General features: G+C 52.3%; 1 protein-coding gene across 8 annotated transcripts in view; it reads left to right on the top strand.

The window, feature by feature from the left end:
• LOC133357110 (syntaxin-binding protein 5-like) overlaps positions 1 to 23,325 on the top strand; it is a 203,998-nt gene that overhangs the window by 91,917 nt on the left and 88,756 nt on the right. For all 8 annotated transcript variants that reach the window (XM_061574897.1, XM_061574898.1, XM_061574896.1 and 5 more), the window contains exons 4-8: positions 1,319 to 1,419; positions 3,324 to 3,458; positions 13,997 to 14,060; positions 16,612 to 16,695; positions 19,636 to 19,759. In XM_061574897.1, coding sequence (XP_061430881.1) covers positions 1,319 to 1,419; positions 3,324 to 3,458; positions 13,997 to 14,060; positions 16,612 to 16,695; positions 19,636 to 19,759 — 508 coding nt within the window. The remainder of the gene's footprint in view (positions 1 to 1,318; positions 1,420 to 3,323; positions 3,459 to 13,996; positions 14,061 to 16,611; positions 16,696 to 19,635; positions 19,760 to 23,325) is intronic.

The following is a 23,325-nucleotide window of genomic DNA, read 5'->3' as shown; positions in this document are numbered from 1 at the left end:
GGCATTCGGGGGGCGGCGGTGGGGGGGGGGGGGTATTCTGGCAGGGATTGAGCTGGAAGACCGGGGCGGTAGCTGGTAGTGAAAAACCGCGTGGATCTCACTGCATAGATCCACCAGAGGTCTCGGCGATTCGCAGCTCCGGTCAGCACGGTTGGCTACGTACGGTGCGAAATAATTCCAACGTGCATACGAACAAATACATACACACTCAGAAACACACGGTCTTACACACAAAGGCCATTCGAGACACCGGGGACAGCTGTTGTCACATCGGGGCTATCCCTGCCAAAACCACGAGGCTCTGCAGCTTTGTTGCAAAGTGTATTGAGTTGCATGAAATAAGCTTCGTGCCTTGCATGTCAGGGATGATTTGCCACTATGCGTCGGTGTGAGTAGTCGCGGGGACAAATGCCAGTGAGGGTGCTGGGAAGTCTGGGGACAATTGACACGGGTTTTTTTTCTTCAGCTCACGTGGCAAAGCGGGACCTTTTTTCGCGGCTCTTTTTCCAGAGGCTCGCGGTTCCGAGCCCGGCGGCCGCCCCGGTTAACGCCGCGGGTGGATGAAGGAGAGGATGTGGTGCCGCCTGGTTCACGGTAGATGTTGAGGACCCCGTGATGTTGGTCGAAAAAAACGAGGGCAACTTGTGGAGGCTTTCGCCGTTCGAATTTTGGGAGAGAAAAAAATGTACTTGAAAGTTACTCAATCAGGTAACACCACGTAGCACCATCATTCCTTACTGGCAGACCGTGCTCGTCTGTGAAGCGTGGCACATTCGTCGTCGGCAGCCTTGCGCTTACACGAACAATCTGCGCAAAGAAAACCAAGAAAAACCTCCTGGCATTAAACCTTGCTTCCGTACTTTAATTTGGATAAATTCCACCTCTGGGAATTCAAATATCAGTCTGACCGCCATGCACCATGGCAGAGCGCGGTGAGAAGGCACTGCCCTCGACCGTGCGGACCCAGAGGTCACCTCGAAGAGCATCTCAGATGTGGCTCTGCGATATCCGCTTCCGTGGTGTCGTTCTCGGACGCGATGGGGGAGGGGTGAGTCGCGCTGCTCCTCCGCTTACGCCGAACGACGCCGCGCGGCCGATGGCAACAATCGCGACAAAAACTCCGTGGGGACAAACAAAACAAACAAAACAAATCACCAAAAACGGAGAGGAGAACGGCGCCAGCAACACCGAGCGCGACTGACGATCTGTCCTTTGGGCGGGCAGGCGCGTGGGTTGGCGGGCGTGCGGGGCAGGGCGGTTTGCAAGGCTTGCGCTGAGCCGGCTCCGGCGTGTGATGCTGTGACCGTGTCTTGAACAGGGCGCTTTGATCAGCAGATGCTCCGACGACAGCCTCCACCTGTGGAACCTGCGGCAGAAGCAGCCGGCGGTGCTGCACTCGCTCAAGTTCCACAAGGAGAGGTGGGTCTCGCGCGGCCTCGCGAACTACAAGCAAATCAAAGGTAGCGCCGCGGTTTCTTTGCTGCCACTCGGACGAGTGGTACGCAAAAAATGGTCTCGCTCTTACCAAAGACAAAGATCCCCCTTGTAACCTTAACAGGATGTTGGGGCAAGTGCATGTTAGCGAGTGGCACCTATGAAGGCCGGAACGGTACGCGAGGTGGTGGGTTGCCAACATCGCGCCCAGCCGCACCAGGTACTCATTTGAGGCTGAGTCGACCTAGAAGAGACCCAGGACTGGATCAGATAATCGTCGCTGCTGTTGGCCACGTGCGGGAATGGAACTCGGGTCCCCGGGTTCGTCACGCTGGTCGCGAACTGCTACACCGCAGCAACCAAAGTCAAAATCGGTCGTCTGCTCCAAACGAGCAGCATTTCAGGTTGGGTGAACGGAGCGCTCGGCTATGAAACTCCGTGGGACAACCCCCCCCCAACCCCCCGTTTCTCCCGTCCACACGATCGACGAAGGACGCCTTGCTCCTCATTGCGCGTGAGCACCGTCAAACATTCATCCGCCCGGGCAGGCGTTGGCGACGGGGGCCCGGTGTCTCGAGACCTGCGCTCTGCCCCTAACCTTCGCCGCAAGTCGGCTCGGCTCGCAGCGTCATCCCCCACCCGCGCGCTCCGGCCCCCCGGGTGGCTGCACCGTCTGTCTCGGCCGCACGGCACTCCACGCTCCACGCTCGGCACGTCGAGCCGAAGGCGGTCGCGGGCAGCGGCGGCTCGGGGCGTCGCACGGCGCCAGCGTTTGGGGCGGGTCACGCGTGCGGAGCGGCCGTGTGGGACGTCGGCGTCGCGCGTGTCGCCCGGCACGAGAGTGTGTGTGTGTGTGTGCGAGTGCGTGTGTGTTTGTGCGTGTGTGTCTGTGTGTGTGTGTGCGTGTGTGTCTGTGTGTGTGCGCGTGGAGGAGAGCGGTGGTGTAGTGGTTGGAGCGCTGCCCTACGAACCCGGCGACCCGAGTTCGATTCCCGCTCACGGCCAACGATTATCTCAACCGGTCCTCGGGCTCCCTTAGGTCGACTCAGCCTCAAATGAGTACCTGGTGCGGTGTTGAAACATCGCAACTGGGGAGACAAAGGCGGCCGGGCGTGGTGTTGACCACCCGCCCCCTCGTGTACCTTGCCGGCCTTCATGGGCGCTCGCTAACAGCACTTGCCCCAAAAGTCTGTCAAGGCTCTCCGGGGGATCTTAGTCTTTGTGTGTGTCTGCGTGGGGAGCGGTGGTGTAGCGGTTAGGGGCGCTGCGCTACGAACCCGGCGACCCGAGTTCGATTCCCGCTCACGGCCAACACCGGCGACGATTAGTTGAACCGGCCCTTGGACTCCCCGAGGATGACGGGCGGCATGCACAGCGACCGCCACCGCTGGCTCGCTCGATGCTCGGTGCCGGTCCCTCCCAATGGACACGTTCCCGTTACTTCCACAAGACAGGGATCTTGGAGTATTGATTTTGCCACTGTTTGAATGTGCGTCTGTGCGTGTCTGAACTTCTGTGTGTGTCTGAGCTTCTGTGTGTGTGTGCGGAGCGGTAGTGTAGCGGTTAGCGAACCGTGCTACGAACCCGGCGACACGAGTTCGATTCCCATTCGTGGCCGATACCAGTGACGATTATCTGAACCTGTCCTGGGTCTCCCCTAGGTCAACTCAGCTTCAATGGAGTACCTGGTGCGGTGTGTAAACATCACCACTGGGGAGACAAAGGCGGTCGGACGTGGTGCTGGCTACCCAACCCCGTCGTGTGCCGTGCAGGCCTTCATAGGTGCTGTTCGCTATCAGCACTTGCCCCCAAGGAGTCTGCCAAGGCTACACGTGGAGGGCGGTGGGGGGAATGAATCATTGCCGTCTGCCTTTGGTGTGTGCGCGCAGCATCGGCTGCGCCCACCTGCCATTCCAGAGCAAGTGGCTCTACATCGGCACCAAGAAGGGCAACATCCACGTGGTGAACGTGGAGTGCTTTCAGCTCTCGGGCTACGTCATCATGTGGAACAGAGCCATCGAGTTGTGAGTGTGCGCACGTGCGCCAGGACCACACACACTCTCATACACACACCCTCACACACACTCACACCCTCACTCAGACTCACACACTCACTCAGACTCACACACACTCACTCAGACTCACACACACACACACTCACACACACTCACACTCACGCACTCACGCACACACACAGACGACAACGATTCGCACAGATGCAATTTATCTTACGGGACCTTTTGTTGTTGTTGTTTTGCAAGTTTCAAAATGATGAAATATACGAGAACACTCGTTACCCTTTCTGGCGATAGAACAGGAGGTGTTCAGATGTTCAAACACCAAAGAGGTTCCTTTTTGCAAGGCATCAAGTCTGCATTAAGCACACGTCATACATGGGGCAAAACATGCAAAGAAACATGTTCTGATAATTCACTATGTAACACAATTTTTGTTCCTGGGTACTAAGTCTTATTTTTTAATTGCGTATGCCTAAAAAGTATAGAAAATGCCTATTATTCCACGTAAACTTTGCTTTTGTGACCAGGACTTTATGTGAACGAAAGACGCAAATACACACCACGTTGTCTCATTGAAAATAGGTAAATTTCAAAATATCGCTGTCCTCGTCACAATGCAAAGTTTTTGGGGAATAATAATAGCCATTTCTGTACTTTTGAGGCATAAGCAATTAGGAATAACACTTACTACCCAGGAACAAAAAATATATTTTTGTTACACAGTGTAACGTATGCATTGTCTTTGAAACGAAATGGCCTACTCCAGAGACAGCCTCTTTTGTAATGCATTTCAGAATTAGCTAAATTAATGAGCGGACATCAGCACCTCCTTCACATATTTGTCCGTGCACAGTAAACGTGGACCCCTCGTTTGCTCCGTCTGTATGGGATAGAGCGTTGCTCCCTCGCACACACGTGCGTTTCCTCGGGGTACTCCGGTTTCCTCCCGCATGTAAACACTCATTAATTGTCCGCTAGCAACCTTGACACACAGAGGGCGGTGGAGTTAGGGGAATTGTTGGTGCCTACTCATTGCCTGCTCTCTGCGTTTCCCCGCTCGTCTGTGGTTCTTCCTCGCACGTTGGAATCATTATTATGAATTGTTAATTTAAAAAAAATTGTTACACATTCCATCGAGCCGCTAGGCCTTCTGGGAGTGCGTCATTTCAGAAGCATTTGTTGAACGCAAAGCGCGTGCTGCGCGAAGTGTTTTGAGAGTCAGTGTCTCGACAGCAGAGCGAGTCTCGCTTGGATCAATGATGTTGAACCGCCTGATGTTCAGAGGCAAGCGACGTCCCTGTTGAACATGGGCCGCAGTTCGACGCGACGACTCCAGAACGCATCACTCAAAACAAATCACGAGCGTCGTTGCGGAGAATTTAAGGAACAAAATAGCTGAGCATGACAGCGTGCCTCCTGCGCATCAAACATGGTGCGTGTTGTGCTTGACGCGTCCGTCGATTCCAGAGTCGTACTTTCGCCGTCAAACAGCGTTCAAGGGGTGCAAAAATCAGCGCCAGGTTCGGGCAGCGAGCGGGACGGAAAAAAAAAATTGAAAGCAATTTAAAAATCCTTCGTAAAATATGTGATCGTGACTTTCCATTCTACGTGACTTTACCGAAAGAACCAAGACGATGAATCCCTGCAGTCACGAAAGCTTTAAATCGAAATTTGATCGTATACAAGATAAGATAATAATAATTAATTATTTTCATTTTTCGATTTAAAGCTTTCGTGACTGCAGGGATCCATCTTCTTGGTTCTTTCGGTAAAGTCACGTAGAAGGGAAGCAATAAAATAATTAAAATAAAACATAATAAAATAAAATAATTCTCACGACGTTTCGGCCACCTGAGGACGGCTGCTTGCGTTGTGGCCGAAACGTCGTGAGAATTATTTTATTTTATTATGTTTTATTTTTATTATTTTATTGCTTCCCTTCTACGTGACTTTACCGAAAGAACCAAGAAGATAATTATTTTCATTTAACACACGCTGACGTGTGCGTTATTGACGCATTAATTATGTCGAGAGAGGAACACGTTTTTGTTGTTGTTGTCGTCGTTGAAATACCAAATCGTTATTATACACCGATAGAATGTTTGCGAAAAGCTGACATGAAAGCGAATTGACCACGCCGGAAAGGTGAGAGTGTAAATGCCCTTTGAAGTGTGATGAAAGCCTCACATGCTAATGAGGAGAGATGAAGAGGCATTGAATTGACGGCGCATTCGCACTGAACGGCCGGTGCGGGTTTAGCGTGCGCGCTGCAGAAAACAACACCGAGGACAGAGAGTCACCACCCAACGCTGCGCTTCTGAGTTCACGTGGAGATGCGGGGGTGGGGGGAGGTGGGCGAGATTTGGCTCACTGCTGCGAGCGCGGTGTTTTGTACTTTCATGTGGGGAGCGAGAAGGGGAGGGGGTAGAGGGAACGGGATGGGGATGAACGTGGGTGGGGGAGGAAGTCGTCTGTGCTGTTGCACCACTGCCGACGCAGCAGCAGCAGCAGCATCACCAAATAATTCGTCGCGTGCTGCTGGTGTGGACCGTGCGAGATGTGATTTGGCAAAGCGGCTGCGCTGGGTGGGAACTATCGGTGCAGGATTTGCGGGGGGGGGGGATGGCCGATTGACATCGACTGAACACTGCCTATAGACTTAACACTGCCCATAGACTCAACACTGCCCATAGACTCAACACTGCCCTAGACTCAACACTACTCACATACTCAACACTACCCATCGACTCAGCACTACCCATAGACTCAACACTGTACCATAGACACAACACTGGCCACAGACTCAACACTGCCCATCGATTCAACACTGCCCCAGACTCAACACTGCCCTAGACTCAACACTGCCCATAGACTTAACATTGCCCATAGACTAAACACTGCCCTAGACTCAACACTGCCCAGACTCAACACTGCCCATAGACTCAACACTGCACCATAGACTCAACACTACCCATAGACTCAACACTGCACCATAGACTCAACACTGCCCATAGACTCAACACTGCACCATAGACTCAACACTGCCCATAGACTCAACACTGCCCATAGACTCAACACTGCCCACCAAGGGTTTGGGGCTGAGAGCAGGTGAAACTAAAACACAGACAACGCAAAACGTACGCCAGTTTGGTAGTAAAAAAGAAAATAGAGTAACGTGTCATCGGTTTAATTGTAGACCTTTGCGGTCACGTGGGCAGGGAGTCACTGACCTTCGGCGAGTGAGGAGCAGCTGGTTAAATTAATTAGCGACGGCGTGGAAATTTATATAAATAGTAAAATATGTGAAGCGTGCACTAAAAGCTACTATTCATTCTCATCGCAGGCGCGGTAAATCCGCAGCCCGCAAATGACAAAGAGCCAACCGTAGAAAAAAGAAGTTTATAAAATGTCGTGAACACCAGCAAATCCTCGTTTATTACGACCGGATAACGAAGCACAATTAAGGGACGTGCGAGCGCGTGGCCGCAATGAATCACGCCGCTCCCTCCGTCATCGCGCGCGCTCAATAACCCACGGGCAGCATCCCGAAAACGAATCGCCTGAAAGCTGCGGGGGGGGGGGGGGGGGGCCATTGAGTTCGGGGGGGGTGGGGGATGAAAGGCGACTCCCACGGCCCCCGCCTCCTGAGGCCGCGAGCGTCTGCGACACAGAGCCCGGCTCGCGGCCACCACGAGCGCAGTTACAGCCCGGGGTGGCGCCTGAACTGACCCCCCCCCCCCGTCTCGTCCCTCCGCCCCCCCTGCCCCCCCCCCCGTTCCTCCGTCTCCCCATCCCCTCCCCGTCTATCCGCCATCCCTGTCCCCACCCACTGTCCCTCCACTCCCCCCGTTTCTCCAGCTCCCCCCCCCCCCCACCGTGCCCTCGCTTTGTCTCCGTCACCGCAAGAGCCACCAGACCACCCTACAACGCGTTCCCTATTCCCATACCCTCCCTGCCTCCACTGCCTTCCCCAATTCCAGATAAATTGCTGCAACGATCGTAGCCATCCATCATCCCCCCCAGACGCGAACCCTCCCCACCCACCCCCACCCCCCCAGCACTGTGCTGTGGCCGCGCTCCTTCTCTGCGTGGATCTTTAATTTGCCCGAGAAGGAAAGGCTGTGGTGGTGGTGGCGGGGGGTTATTTTTTTTTATTTTATCAAGGTGGTCACATTGGGACGTGAGGGTTAAGCACCGAGCAGCCGGCACCTAATCCATTACGCTGGCACGCTAAGTGCTGTCAGCGAACTCTCCGCGCCATCCCGCCTCTCCCGGCTTGGATGTGAAACACCCCGAGGTGCTGTCTAAGAAGCCTCGGGTTCTCCCACGTGGTTTTGTATTCCTACCCCCCCCCTCCTCCTCCGCCCCCACCCCCACCCCCGAGTTCATCCCAATCGTTCGTTCGGCATCGTCTCGTAAGACGAAGCGTCCGCTCAGATCTCTCCGTGTCATTCGCGCGGTTCCCCGCGGTAAGCGGACATCGCAGAGCCAAATTTCGATTTAAAGCTTTCGTGACTGCGGGATTCGTCTTCTTGGTTCTTTCGGTAGAGTCACGTAGAAGGGAAATAATAAAATAATAAAAATAAAACATAATAAAATACCATTCTCACGACGTTTCGGCGTTGTGGCCGAAACGTCGTGAGAATTATTTTATTATGTTTTATTTTTTATTATTTTATTATTTCCATTCTACGTGACTTTACCGAAAGAACCAAGAAGATCGCAGAGCCGCTTCCGAGCGACGCCTTCAAGAGTGCCGCTCTGGTCCGCACTGGTACAGAGCGGGCAGCCCCTTCGCACCAGCGCTGCCGCACGTCACGTGGTGCAGCAAAACCCGACGTTGTGGTGATTCACGCGCCTGGGATTTGATTTTTTGCTTTGCGCGAAACCACATTTTAACAGCGGTGGGGTTTTTTGGCAGTCATTCGGTGATCGCCGGTGTTCCCCACGTGTGAATGATCGCCGCCCGTCGTCTCTTCCCACCCACGTGACTTACCAGACAGCTGTGAAAAAGAGCTTTATGGCTCATCGGATTTCTCGGAGTTGCTGGCGTTTCCAAGGGGCCTCTCCGGGGGAAAAAAGTGCTTTGCAATTTACGAAAGTGAATATTTAAATTGAACCGTGGCTGTGTGAGTTGTGTGAGTGCAGTGGGTTTGTATTTAGGGTCAGTGTGCATGATAGTGCCATGTGGCCCTCCCTGCACAAGGCTCCTTCAGTGGCACTGAACTGCCACTGACCTTCGCTTGGCTTCAGTGGTGTAGTGGTTAAACAACAAAAAATAACCCCACGGTTTTGTGTCAAATAAATATTTTCATGTTTAAGTGGGTTTGGTGTTTCAATGCCACATTGCCCTGAGCGCGAAGTGCGTAAACTTCCGCTTTACCCATGTTTGCCCGTCTCCTGAGCACTCCGAGGTCAAGGTTCTGTTGCTGTTGTGATCGGGCATGTGCCATTGCGAAGCTCCCAGACTATGGAACGACAATTTGTGCCTTTGCTAGTTAAGACACCGCCTAGTTCTGGCCATATACCCTGTGTAGGTTCTGTTTATTCACTGGCTTTCCATACCACGGTGGTGAGCGCGTTGGTGGGATCTACGGATGACATGCGCCTGATAAGTGCAAATTATTCTCGTGATTGCATTGTTGACTTCATCGCTAATGGAGGGATGCAGCCGTGGTGCAATTGTCAGCGCGACACAGAGGGAGCATGTTTGGTCTCCCGGTGCGGCATGTCTGTGAGTGTCGTCTAATGTGACTGTCGTCTTAAACCGTGAGCGTCTTAATCCATGAGCATCTTATACTCTGAGCGTCTTAAAGTCGTTCGCCTCTGTCCACCCAGCAGTTGTGAATAGATTCACAGTCAATGGCCAGGGCCGCGTGTGGTGAGGCGAAGTGCGGGGTGCTCCCACCTCTCCCGAGAAGGATGCCCCTCCCGCCAGCAGTGGTGTTAGCAGGGAATTGCAGCGCCGCACCTTTACCGTCCACCGCTTCTGAATACGATGCCTGAAAATTATTGTTTTTCAACGAAATCATGGGGTCTTGGTGCTTTCTTCTTTTTTTGTCCCCCGCGTTTCTCCATTTATATAGTTATTTATTTACTTATTTTGGGGGGGGGGGGGGGGTTATTTGCATCTCTCACGCATTGCCTTTAATGTCGATTCAAATCTTGCGTCCCGTTGGCACTGAAAAATGTCACCTCGGGAAAGGTTACGCGGGACTCACGGAGAGATAATCCGGCTTCCGGCGAGACGCCGGCCGCCGCGGGAGGTCAAGCGATTTGACGGCACGTGCCGTCCCCGACAGCCCGAGGTGCCAATTTCGCCGACCAGCAAACTTCCGTGCGAGTCGGAGCGGCATCTCGAGGAGCCGATCCCACCTCCCCCCCCCCCACTTGCCGCCCCGGTTTAATGAGCTCACCGGCAGCGGGGTGGCGAAGCAGCGCAGTCGGCGGGTGGGAAACGTGGAGCCGGATTTTTAGCGCTCGCTCCCCGATGGTCCCGAGGTAGGCGGGTGGCTGCCGCTTCCAGTTGGCGCCCGGCGCGCGCTCTCTCTCGGTTCTGCGAAACGCGGCTGGGAAACGAAAATCGGCTGTCTGAGCGCGTGTACGCACGGACTCGCGTACGTATGTTGAGCTTCTTTCGCACCGTACGTAGGCAACCGTGCCAATCGGGCGGTGGCAAGGGGCCACACACTGAACACAAAAAAAACAGTTCTAAAGTAATACGTTTTTAATTTGGATGATTTAAAAGTGCATAGCTCCAGTGGCTTGATGACGAGGTGGTGATGGTTTTGACAAGAGTGATGATGTGGTGATGGTAAGATGTATGAATGTTCAACTTCTCTTGGAGTGTACGTAGCCAGCCGTGCATATCGGAAGTGCGGGGTAAGGCTAACAAACTAAAGACAAAAACGCATTTCTAAAGAAATTAGTTGCAATCTAGATGATTTAAAAGTGCGTAGCTCCAGTAGCTTGATGATGAGGTGGTGATGGTAAGATGTATAAATGTTCAACTTCTCTTGGAGCGTACGTAACCAGCCGTGCACATCGGAAGTGCGGGGTAAGGCTGACAAACTAAACACAAAAAAGCAGTTCTAAAGAAATGAGTCTCAATCTCGATTATGTAAAAGTGCATTACTCCAGTAGTTTGATGATGACGCAGTGATGGTGATGTATGTATGTATGTTGAACTTCTTTCGCACTGCACGTAGCGAGGGAAGGACAACAGTGAAATGATGGGAACGTGTAAACACGCCATAATCACATCTGTACATGATGGCGAAGCCCCATGGTAGCAGAACAATTGTCTGCAGGCCCTCGAAAACCCGACGAATGCTTTGGTGTTCACATTGCCCTTGTACTGTTCGCATTTTGGTTGCCTTTGGATCCATAGCACTGGTGATACAAAGCCATCAAAGAGGCTGTCTCTCGTGCAGCCTAATCAGTTTCAAGGGCAGTGCCTACGTTATCAAAGCACACTTGTTTGCATTTCATAAGAAGTACGTGTGGCCCATGCAGACTTGATATGCCTTGCAATATGTGTCTATTTGAAAGTTTTCCACGTAGTCAAAACGTGCCTTTTAGTTACTCGTTCAATTTAGCCTCCAACACACCGATGTGCTGAACCAGCAACGAATTGGCATGTTCTGTTCACGTGACAAACCTTACTCATTGGCTTCGTCGTGTGGTGGCGGGTTTGACGACACATTTATATATACGCGACCTGACCCCAAAAACCTCTGTTATGGAAGAGGAACCACAATGCACTTGGTGCAGGCAATGCTGATGGGTGTTTTTTGTTTGCACCATGCCCGAGGCCCGTGTGTTATTTACAAATCTCTGCGTGTGTTTTGTGTGAACCTTGCGACAGACAGAGTCCGAGATGATTGTTACGTGAGTGGGGGGGGGGGTAGCAAATGGGAGGTGGTAAGAGGACATGAGTGTTAGTTGCAAAGCCAAACATCGCACAGCTTGGAGGTAGTTTCACCGGAGCAGTCATTGATAGTCGTGGCTAACAGGGTGGAGACCATCATTAGAATCCTGGTGAATAAGGGGCCACGTTGGCCACAGGTGCGCGCGGTTACAGCTCAGCAGCAAGCTCCGCCGCGCTCGTAATTACTCCAACAGGCACGTCACGCTTCACTCCAACACGAGATTTACGGCGGCTTTGTGAGTCGGCTGAAAGATGCGATTTTTCAACTTTACTCGTGCCGCTCTATCTCGTCGTTTCGTATTGTTGGTACAGATGTCTGCCGCATCAATCTCAGGGTGACATTCGCGAGTGCAATTAGCGCACCATTAGCATACCTTTAAAGTGTTCCCATTTGCGTGATTAGATGCATCTATCACGCGCGTAAGAACTATTTTAATTGACGAATTTATTTAATTGATACATGCCTAATATCTCATAACATTAACACTGCATTTAATAACAATAATATGAAATGGGCTAATGGATTGGGCAATTGTCTTTTAACGGACCTTCAAGGCATGCCTGACCCTGCAATTGGAGATCACACTTCAACATCATCAACAACAATAGGAATAATTCACCATGATTTACAACTTGTTTAAGTTAGCCATTCCGATCTATAAAGCTCCGCATGTTCTTGGACCTATCCCACCTGTGGGCCTGACTGATCTGTCATACGACTGGGGTTTATACTCTACCACGCTCTTCAGAGCCGGAGCTACTTCTACTACTACTACCCTCCGAGCCTTGGCTCTTGTGCTCGATGCTGGGAGGGTCTTCTCAAGCGCTCGCCACGAGGATCTGCAAAGCCTTGGCCGCAGTGAACTGTCACGCTATGAGCCTCGTTGTGTTCAGGAGGTAGTTGCAAGGCTCGCGATTTTCTCCCGGCTTTTGCTTCGACCTCATCGTTTTACTCTTTTTTTATTTTGTTTTTAGCGTACACTGTTTTTGATACCCTCTTGAGTGGAGGTGATATTACATTTATAATAACTACGGTTAACGACTATCCCCTTCGCCAATCCACTGACGGATGAAGGCCTCCCCATGGCGTTCTGGTCATGGGGAGGGGGGCTGGGGGGGGGAGTTGTTTGGGCCATACTTCACCGCGCCGGTCAGTGCGGCGGGGGTGAAGCGGGTGCCCAGGGTTTGATGCTCGCTGTCACGAGGGAGAAGCAGTCGACGGGCGTTCCCGTTTTTGGGGGGGTTTTCACGTCTTCCGCCGTGAGGACGCTGCGCACGCCACGCTCACGCTCGCGATGTCCCGTGGACATCGGCGGATTCCGCAGAAGCCTTCCCAGCGGGGTCTTGCGGTGGTTAAAGCGGTCCTCCAGCCGGGCGAAGGCACTTCATGGATCAGCTCCCAGAGTGACGAGCGCCTCCTGAATCCCCGCATCAATTTCAGATGTAAATGAGGGCACAGAATGAGATTAAAATGGACACAACCAGGATGTCCAATTGTTTAAGTAATTATTGAAGTGGAACAAGTTGGACGTCCGGAATACGATCCTCATTCGAGACCCAAACATCACAACCTCCTGGCTTTGACACTCCTCCTCCTCCCTCCCCCCCTCCCTCCTCCCACATTCCCCCCTCCTCCCTCCCCCCTCCTCCTCGAAGACACCGGTGGTGGAACCGTCAACCACATCACAACATTAACAGGCCGATGCGCAATTCGTGAATTGGAACATTTAAGACAAAGCACAGTCGTAGTGTGATTATGGCCATGCATGGACCGTATTGTAGGACACTGCAGTCTGCGCTCCTGTTCACCAGCAGCGTTCTGCCGTATCTGGATGAGAATCTAGGATGGGTGACAGTAGCAGCAGCACGATCGGGACTCTCGCGCCACGGTGGCGAGGTGTTAACTACCTCGCCTGGTATACAGGAGGTCGTTGGTACGATCCCGACCCTGACGCCTGCTGTATATTTGGAGTTTGCATGTCTCTCTCCCCATGGTCGCGTGGATTTTTCTCCGCGTCCTCTGCGTTTCCCCTCCACATTTATAAACGTGCGTTTAGAGTACTTGGCTGCTATACATTTCCACGTGATAAGCCACTTCGTTGAGCTATCATTTGTGGCCGGATCGCTTCTGAAAAAGAGCTGTGGAACTCAGTGGGGCCTTACCTGGTAAAATAAAAGTAGTTGAGTCGAGTCCCAAAGCAGCACGACCAATCACAAGGCGAGAATGAGCCCGGCTAAAACATCTGACGCGCTTGGCGACGTCACAATGCGCTTGGTGACGTCACAATGCGCTTGGAGACGTCACAACGCACTTGTGACATCAGAACGCGCTTGGCGACGTCACAATGTGCTTGGCGACGTCACAACGCGCTTGGCGACGTCACAACGCGCTTGGTGACGTCACAACGCGCTTGGTGACGTCACAACGCACTTCTGACGTCACAACGCACTTGGTGACGTCACAACGCACTTCTGACGTCACAACGCACTTGGTGACGTCACAACGCACTTGGCGACGTCACAACGCGCTTGGCGACGACGCTGTGTCCGTGTGCGCGTACAGCGGGGCGAGTGCTCACCGTGCGCTCCCGCAAACCCCGTTGTTGCTCCGCAGGTCGACGAAAGCCCACCCCGGCTCCATCGTGCACATCAGCGACAACCCCGTGGACGAGGGGAAGGTAAGCGGCGCACGCCGGCTCCCCGGGGTCTCGTGACGCGCTCAGCACCACCGCACGCGTTGCCAGCTCGGCTCGCGCCAAGTGAACTGAACACGAAACTAAGGAAAAGTTTTTTTTTATTTGCCGGGTAAGGTCCACTGAGCTATACAGTAGCTCTTTGTTACAGACGTGACCCGGCCACCACAGATGACAACTCAACCGAAGTGGCTTATTTGCGTGGAGTTTCATAGCGGAGGCCAAATACTCTTGAATGTGCGATGTCGATTCTAAATGTGGAGGGGGGGGGGGGAACGGGAGGACCTGGAGAAAAATCCATGCGACCACGGGAAGAGAGAGACACCGAAACCTTCAAATATACAGCAGCAGGCGTCAGTGTCGGGATCGAACCCATGACCTCCTGCATACCAGGTGAGGTAGTTAACATCTCACCATCGTGATGATGATGATGATAGAGAAACACACAAACTCCAAATATACAGCAGGCGTCAGGGTCGGGATCGAACCCACGAGCTCCTGCATACCAGGTGAGGTAGTTAACATCTCACCACCGTGATGATGATGAAAGAGAGACACAGAAACTCCAAATATACAGCAGGCGTCAGGGTTGGGATCGAACCCACGAGCTTCTCCATACCAGGCGAGGAGGTTAACATCTCCTAGCCACCGTGATGATGATGATGAGAGAGACACACAAACTCCAAATATACAGCAGGCGTCAGGGTTGGGATCGAACCCACGAGCTTCTCCATATCAGGCGAGGAGGTTAACATCTCCTAGCCACCGTGGCTTTGCGCGTCGAGGTGACCCCAGACGTGTTCGAACCGACGTCTCCTCGTGTCTCGCCGCAACGTGGTGGCCATTCCCACCTTAAGGAATCAAGTTCGCGAGGCAGTCTGCCGCTCTTTGAGAAATGTAAATGCCCTGATTAAAATCGGCAGCTGCACTTCCTCCGCTCCGTAGTCCATTGCCGTGATTGCTCAGCGTGACGTGGTGGACGGCAATTTAATGTAGCTTGAAATTGAGTGCGTTGGCGCGTGTGTGTGTGTGGTGTGCTTCACCGTGAATGTCTCCAACAATAAATGTGCCGTTAAGGAATTCAAGTAAACGGTTCACGACGACGGGACTGGCGACAACTGATGATGATGATGGTGGTGGAGTCGGCGATGCAGCCGACAGTTGGCACTCACGGTTTTGGCGACTTCAAAAAAATGACTTCTGATTTTGCAACAGCGTTTGACATTCGCCAACATTTTCTAAATCTGTTTCCGCGCGAAGCGAGCGACCGTTTAGAAGGAGTCGCGTCTGTTGGGCCTCGCTCTGCGTGCTGCACAAAGAGAGTCGTCAGAATGGGCATGTCTCCTGGAGAGATCCGTTGAGCTGTGACGCTCCCTATCGCCCTTGCCTTGCCCGCACGTCGTTCTCAGCCCGACAAACCGTCTACCGAGTCCCTCCACGTGTTTCGCCGTCTTCCAATTTCGTCATTGGGGTTCGTTTGGGTCAGACTGCGTCGCGATGGCCGCCACGGCTCTGTGACGACGGTCAGCACACTGCACACCGGTTCGATTCCATCTCCCGGCGTGGCATTTGAAACAACGAGGGCAAAGGTTTTTAGACTCCCCCCCCTTCCCCCGTCTTTTTCCAACCCAGCAGTTTACTAAACACCGCAGTTGATCAGATCGGCAGGTTCGTGTACGGTGGGTGCAAGTTGTGGCTACTCCAACCTCTGCCAATGAGCTTTTTCCTCACCCGTATGTAGCCAACCGCGCTAATCGGAGGTGCCGGGGGTGGGGTGGGGGACAACAAATTAGCGTGGAAGAGTAGGCCAAACTCCCCTCTCTCTAGATCTCGCTCTGGTGGCGGTCCTTCTGCCAGCGGTGGCTCGAGCGGGCGTTTGCATGGCTGGACCTTTGCCATCCCTTTAAACATCTCCGTGCAAAGCGCCCCCCATGGGGAGGGAAACGGCTACCAGCAGCACCAGCAACAGCAGCGTAGGAACCGTCTGGCTAGCGGCGAAGAGCCGGCGGGAAGGAGCCAGTGGCCCCTTCCCGCAGCGCCATCAGCGCATTCTCCACGACTGCCGTTAACCAATCTCATGCTACGGTGGCGAGGAGATGTTAACTACCTCGCCTGGTATGCGGAAGATCGTGGTTATGATCCTGACGCCTGCTGCTGTATGTTTGGAGTTTGCGTGTCTCTCTCTCTCTCCACGTGGTCGCGTGGATTTTTCTGCGGGTCCTCCGGTTTTCCCCTCCACATTTAGAATAATGCGTTTAGAGTATTTAACTGCTGTAAATATCCATGTGACGGAAAGCGAATTCGTTGAGCTATCGTTTTGCGATCGCCAGGTCGCTTCTGAAGAATAGCTATGCAGCAGCTCAGTGGGCTCTTACCTGGTAAAATAAAAATTGTAAAAAGCGTCTCACAGGGATGCCTTCTCTTCTTCTGTTGTGTTGTGCCCCCTCCCCCTGTGCCCCCCTCTCCCCCCCCCCCGTGCCCCTCCCCCCTCTTTTAACCCCCCCCCCCGCAATTGCGTGCCTCTGTGCGTTCACAGCTGCTGATTGGCTACGAGAGGGGAACCGTCGTGCTCTGGGACTTGAAGTCCAAGAAGGCTGATTTTCGATACTATTACGAAGAGGTATGGTCCCTAATAATAATTACGATGCCAAATACGTTACATTTTACGAAGCATCCTCCTACAAGATACTCAAAGCGATGCACACCACGGAAAAGAAGTCGACATTGGTGATTCATTGTGTGACCAATTTGGGAGAAAGACAAAAAAACCAGCGTGGGAGCGAATTGAGAAGAACGACGAACTTTAGCGACGGGACGAGTTCCGATGGCGGCGGAGTTTTTGAACGACGCTCTTCGTTGTCTCCCGACGGGCGAGCGCCACTGGGTCAAGAGTTCCCTCGGTTGGGGCGGGCGAGTGGAGCGGCACAATCTGGCGAAACGCTGGCTCGGAGTTTTAACCGACAGCCTTGCTCTTAAACCATTGGAACCTCATTTGCCAGTAGAAAAATATGATAATTGTTTTTTTACCCTTTTATCTGGCAATAAAACTGACACCTTTTCTACAAGGAGTCATGTTTGCATAGACCACAATACCTGCAGTCATAATGCAAACAAAAAACATAACTCTGATAATGTATGCACTGTCCTTGAAGTTGATTGGTCCAACACCATGTGAGACTAGGCTCTAAGGAAAGCTGTCTCGGGTGTGGACCAATCAACTTCAAGGACAGTGCATACATTATCAGAGTTATGTTTTTTGTTTGCATTATGACTGCAGGTATTGTGGTCTATGCAAACATGACTGCTTGTTAAAAAGGTGTCAGTTTTGTTGCCAGATAAAAGGGTAAAAAAACAATGATCAGCCTTGCTCTTGTTAGGTCACGACGCGCCCGACTGAACGTTCATGGCCATTTGTGCATTACCTTACAATCAATCAGCATTTGTGCATGACGTTACAATCAATCAGCAAACCAACTGCAATTATTAAGCCCGGCTTAGCTGCGCGGCTGTTCTGCTGATGTCACGGCACCGACAGAGCTGTTTGTTTCGTGTTTAGTTGCCCTCCGTCCGCCGTGGTCTTCCCGATTTAGCACGGTTGGCTATGTACGGTGCGAAAAAAGTTCAACGTACACACCCACAAACTCGATTGGCAAAAATTGCCCCACGTTGACAACGCGATTTGTTTGGCCATGCCCGGCGGAGGAGGACGCCTAGCTCTTAATTGTACGCAACTCGATCTGACCAGTGAAGGAACCGATAATGATGAATCACCACGCGCGTGTTGGTAGAGCAAGGGGTGCAGTGAGCACAGGACGCGTTCACGTCGACTGTTTGCCTTCAGCGCCGAATCTACCCGGAAAAATGTCAGCAGCTGACCAAAGGGAAACGTCGCTTTAAAAGAAGAATACATCTCTCTCTCCCTGTGTGGTGATGTAACATCCGGAATTTTAGAATCGGTTTATTCACCTCCTCGCGTTACCACTTTGGCATGGTGTTTAAGAGACGGACGCGCTCGCTAATTCATCACGGTACGCTCCGGGCGTCTTTTGCGGCTCTTGGAGAAATCCGGACACGGGATTGCTGCTACTGCTGCTGCTGCTGCGGCTGCTGCTCCCTGTTTCGAAAATAGAGCGTCTGATTTCCCCGGAGGAGTCATAACGGCGGAAGGCGTGGGCAGCATCGCCACGTGTCACTTGGAAAGGCGTCGTAATCCTCGGAGCCACCACCCCCGCCCCTCCCCCCCCCCTAGTCCGTGCCCCGACACGCGACGTGATTCAGCGCCACACACCTCTCGCCGTGACTGACGGGACAAATTGCGCGCTCCACGTTGGGGACATTTGGGGGACGCCTCGCCGTGGAGAGTCGAGGCGCTATCACGACACCGTTTGTCACCCTGCTGCATTGCACCTTTCAGGAGGCGATAGATGCATTTTGACACGGATGAAAGTTTCGTTTATTTACCTACGTACGTAGAATGCGTAACGCGGCGTAATCGTTCGCGTCGTTACGGTGAAATATAAGTGATGAACTATGATGGCAATACGCCTCCTTCACGTTTCTGTCACTTAAAAAAAATTAGTCTTTTTTTACAAATCCTACCAGCCATACTGCCTTCTAGGAGTGCATCATTTTCGCAGCGTTGGTTCAACGCAAGCGAAATTCTGGACCGGTTTTGACCTTCGGTGGCTCGTCAGTGAGCCGTCACTTGCTTTCACACGGCCCACGCCCACCGGAGGTTTACCAATTCCGTCAGGGCCCAATACAATATTGTATCCATCGCTTCGAGCATCCTAGCCGCACCAATCGGCTAATCGAAGGGCAAATATTTTCGACCTCATTTCAGCACGCTTCTCTCAGTTCCGCCGAGTTTTGCGACTTCGAAGTTGGGCCGCTTTTTGTTGTGGCTCTGTGATATCCGCTTCTGCGGGCCCGTCGCCCAATGCGAAGGCTCGCGCTGCTCTGGGGGAGGTTTGGTGACCGGCTTCCTCGTCTCATTTATTCAACGTCGCCCGCACAATTGGGATAGAAATGGTCGGGAAATGACAAAATGGCAAGAATCAAAGAAAATGATTGAAGCGTGCCACTTCGAATTGTATGTGCGTATGTATGTTGAGCTTCTTTCACACCGTACGTAGCCAATCGTGTTAATCGTAGGTGCGGTGTGTGTGCGTGTGTGCGTATGGGGCGGTGGTGTAGCGGTGAGCGCGACGCTGCGCTACGAACCCGGCGACCCGAGTTCGATTCGCGCTCACGGCCAACATCGGTGACGATTATCTGAACCGGTCCTGGGCCTTCCCTAGGTCGACTCAGCCGCGAATGAGTACCTGGCACTGTGTGTACAAACATCGCCACTGGGGAGACAAAGGCGGTCGGGCGTGGTGCTGGCCACCCACCCCCTCGTGTACCGTGCCGGCCTTCATAACAGCACTTGCCCCAACAGTCCGTTAAAGGCTAGTCGGGGGATCTTTGTTTTGGGGCGCTATACAAATCCTAAACAAAATAGAATGTTGAACGTGTTGGACTCTTCTCGCCGTGTACCCCCCCCCCCCCGCCCCTTCAGGAGATCCACTCGGTGTCGTGGCACCACGAGGGGAAGCAGTTCGTGTGCAGCCACTCGGACGGCAGCCTCACCACGTGGAACGTCCGCAGCCCCGCCAGGCCCACCGGCCTCATCGTGCCCCACAGTACGGCCGTGTCGTCGTCGTCATTCGACGATGATGATGATAATGATGATGATCTGGGTTTGTAACGGGACGTCGGCGGCGCCGCGCCTGCGTTCCCACCTCGCTCTCGAGGTGAGAGGACGGCTCAGAGGCGAGCGGGGAAAGGCAGCGGCAAGGTTGTGACCCGCCGCCAAAAATTGCCTGAGCTCTGCCGTCCTCTATACACCAATTTGTATTCGGCCAGTTAACGAGTTTTGGGAGACCCGGAGAGAGAAAACCCGTGTGCACGAGGGGGCAACCCTCTATCCCGCAAGGGTGGAGCAGATGGAGACTAGTTCGTACATTGCTGTACCGTCTTCTCTTGCTGGCAAGTCAGGCGATGGCACTTCGGCACCCCGCGGGAAGGCAGCTTCACAACATCTGCCCGAAGATCCACCGAACATCGCTGCATCCGCAGCGCCGGATGACGGGCGGCATGTACAGCGAACGCCACACGCTCATGCGCGGTGCTCTGTGGCCTGCGACGCTCGCGATGGCGTGCGGTCGCTCCCAACGGACACGTTCCCGTTACTTCCACGTGGCAGGGCTCTTGGAGCAATGATTTTGTCACTGGTTGAATGCGCGTCTGTGCGTGCCTGTGCGCGTCTCTGCTGTATGCGTGTGTGGGGGGAGCGGTAGTGGAGCAGTTAGTGAGACGCGCTACGAACCCGGCGACCCGAGTTCGATTCCCATTCATGGCAGATACCAGTGATGATTATCTGAACCGGTCCTGTATCTCTCTTAGGCAGACTCAGCCTTAATTGAGTGCCTGGTGCGATGTGTAAACATTGCCACTGGGGAGAAAAAGATGGCCATTCGTGGTTTTGACCACCCACCCCCTCCTGTGCCGTGCCGGCCTTTATAGGTGCTCGCTAACAGCACTTGCCCCAACAGTGTGTTCAGGCTATATGGGGGATCTTTGTCTTGTGTGTGAGGAGCGGTGGTGCAGCGGTTTGCGAGCTGCGGTACGAACTCTGTGACCCGAGTTCGTTTCCTGCATCGTGGCCAACACCAGTGACGATTATGTGAACCGGTCCTGGGTCTCCCCTAGGTCGACTCAGCCTCAAACTTCGCCACTAGGGAGATGAAGGCAGCTGCGCTTCGTGCTGTCCACCCACTGTGCAGTAGTAATTGTTTTAAAATAATAATTTTGTACGGCATCTTTCTCAATCCACTGCTGGATGAGGGCATCCCTACACCGTCGTATTAATTGCCTCTGGTGAGGCCTGTTCGTCCATAAAATAGTCACTCGTGAACAGCACTCCGCTCGCTGGGATTCGCCGTCTTGAGACTGACCATTCGCTGCAAGCAGCTCGGACCGGGCGATTCGTCTCAATGCCGCGCATTTGAATTGCCAATTTCCCTGTTGTTGTTGTTTTTATTATCACAAGCTTGACGATTGAGCCGCGTGCTCATAACGGCGTGCCGTGGAGTGATATGGGTCGGTGGTGGTGATGGGGCGGGCGGGAGAGGGATCTTATTCACGCGGTATTCTTCTGTGGCGAGGCACGGCCGTGAATGTTATCGTGTGATACTTTAAAATAAATAAATAAAAATTAGCCTTGAAGATTATACTAAAAAAAAATGAAGCCGCTTAATGAAAATGTTATTCTATTCATAGAAAGCTACGTATTAATCATCCCCCCTTTGTTAGCTTTAATTAGTGAAATTAATTATGCGTTGTATAATTTAATGTAATGGCTTTCGTTTGGTTGTGGGTTTTCTTCTCTGCTGTCTGTTAATGCGTCGTTCGGCACGATTTATCAGCGACTTTTAAGGGAACAAAATTGCACTTTTAACTTTTTATCACCCCGTGTCGTTCACGTGCGGCATTTAAATTCCTTGTCGGTGGAGAAGGATTAGCTACGAGCTTATTATTACTTCTGGATATCGGTTCGCTCCAATGGAACATGTCAGAGAATGCTTTTGCAGACCTCGTGTGATTGATGACATTCTATAGTCTTACACGTTTTTCCAAAACGTTCATAAACCCACGGATTATTTTAGTTTTTTTCTCTCCAAATTATGATTGCCATTTAGAAATACCACCACGGGACACGGACGAGCAGTGAGCACCTCGCTTGAGAACGTTGGGCGACAGGATCAAATGGACACTCGGTGGATTTTCACATTGCATAATGACAGACTGAGGAGGCCTTCATACAGCAGTGGATTGATTACACTGGTCAACACACTTTTTCTGGCATAAGGTATTCCAACGGTCATAAGGTAATTTTGGGGTGCTGATTCCACATCTGGCATCAGTTTTTGTCTATCACATCAGGTTTTTGAGATATCAAATATTGCATTTTCAATAAAAACTGCAGAAGAAAAATATTAAATAAATGTGGATATCTACATAAAATTCTATTATAAACACACTATCCTAAAAATACAGCACCATATTTTAATACTAAAGCAGTCACTGACTCGCAAGAACTTGCAATCATAAGTGACAGAGTTAATTTTGGGTAAAATCAATGAAAATGGGGTATGCCGATAGCATAAAAATGAGATGTGATAGAGCAAATCTGAGATCAGATTTGGAATCAGCACCCTGAAATTAGTCTAAAACAGCTGCAAAAGTCCAGGCCAGAAAAAAATGTTTTTTTTTGTTGTTGACCAGTGTTATTGATGACGATGGTGGTGGTGATTCGCTAATCCTGTGCTGCTACATTTAAGTAAATCATGTGGTGGGGGGGGGGGAGACAGGACGTATGAGACAGGCGATATAATCGAGACATTACAAATAGGAAACAAGGATCAATTCTCAAATGAAATCGTGACCTTGTGTCGTGGCAATGCACGGAATTAAGGTGAGGGTGAATCTTCACATGCTGAGCGTGCCTACATGACCGTGTGTATGCGCAAACGGGGCAAAGATCCCCCGTGTAGTCTTAACGGATTGTTGGGGCAAGTGTTATTGGTGAGCACCTCACTAATAACACTTGCCACCCACTGGAACAGCACACGAGGGGGTGGGTGGCAAGCACCATGCAACGGGACTCCTTTGTCTACCAAGTGGCGATGTCATGCACACCACACCAGGAACTCATTTGTGGCTGAGTCGACCTGGGGGGGGGGGAGCCCAATCGTCACCGGTGTTGGCCGTGAGCAGGAATCGAGCTCGGTATCGCCCGGGTTCGCAGCGCAGCGCGCTAACCGCGACGCCACCGCTCCCCCGTACGCCGTCCAAACGTGCGCACGTGATTTACTCGACGAATTTAAAAGTATTAGCATGCACGCGCACATTGACCTATCCAAGGGTGCACCTCTGAAATATGGCCTATAAAAATGTTTAAAGTGTAGCGCCAACGTAACTCAAACCGCTAAAGGCAATATTACTCCGCAGGTCCTGGGCACATGGCCAGCGCGTGTCACGTGGGCCTGTTTATAAACACCCTGCGAGTGACCAGCCAGCATCCATGTGCTTTGAGTCTACCATTCTCTGTCTCGCGTTAGACCTTCAGCCCTTTCAACAAGTAGACAGAGTCATTCAGACTGTCTACTTAACAGACTTGTTTTCCACCTGAAGACGGCTGCTTGCG

Source organism: Lethenteron reissneri, chromosome 56 (assembly GCF_015708825.2).
Source record: "Lethenteron reissneri isolate LAM-NWPU_2019-01 chromosome 56, ASM1570882v1, whole genome shotgun sequence".
NCBI lineage: Eukaryota > Metazoa > Chordata > Hyperoartia > Petromyzontiformes > Petromyzontidae > Lethenteron > Lethenteron reissneri.
The sequence above is the reverse complement of the archived record's forward strand: the minus strand, read 5'-3'. Positions and strand labels throughout refer to the sequence as shown.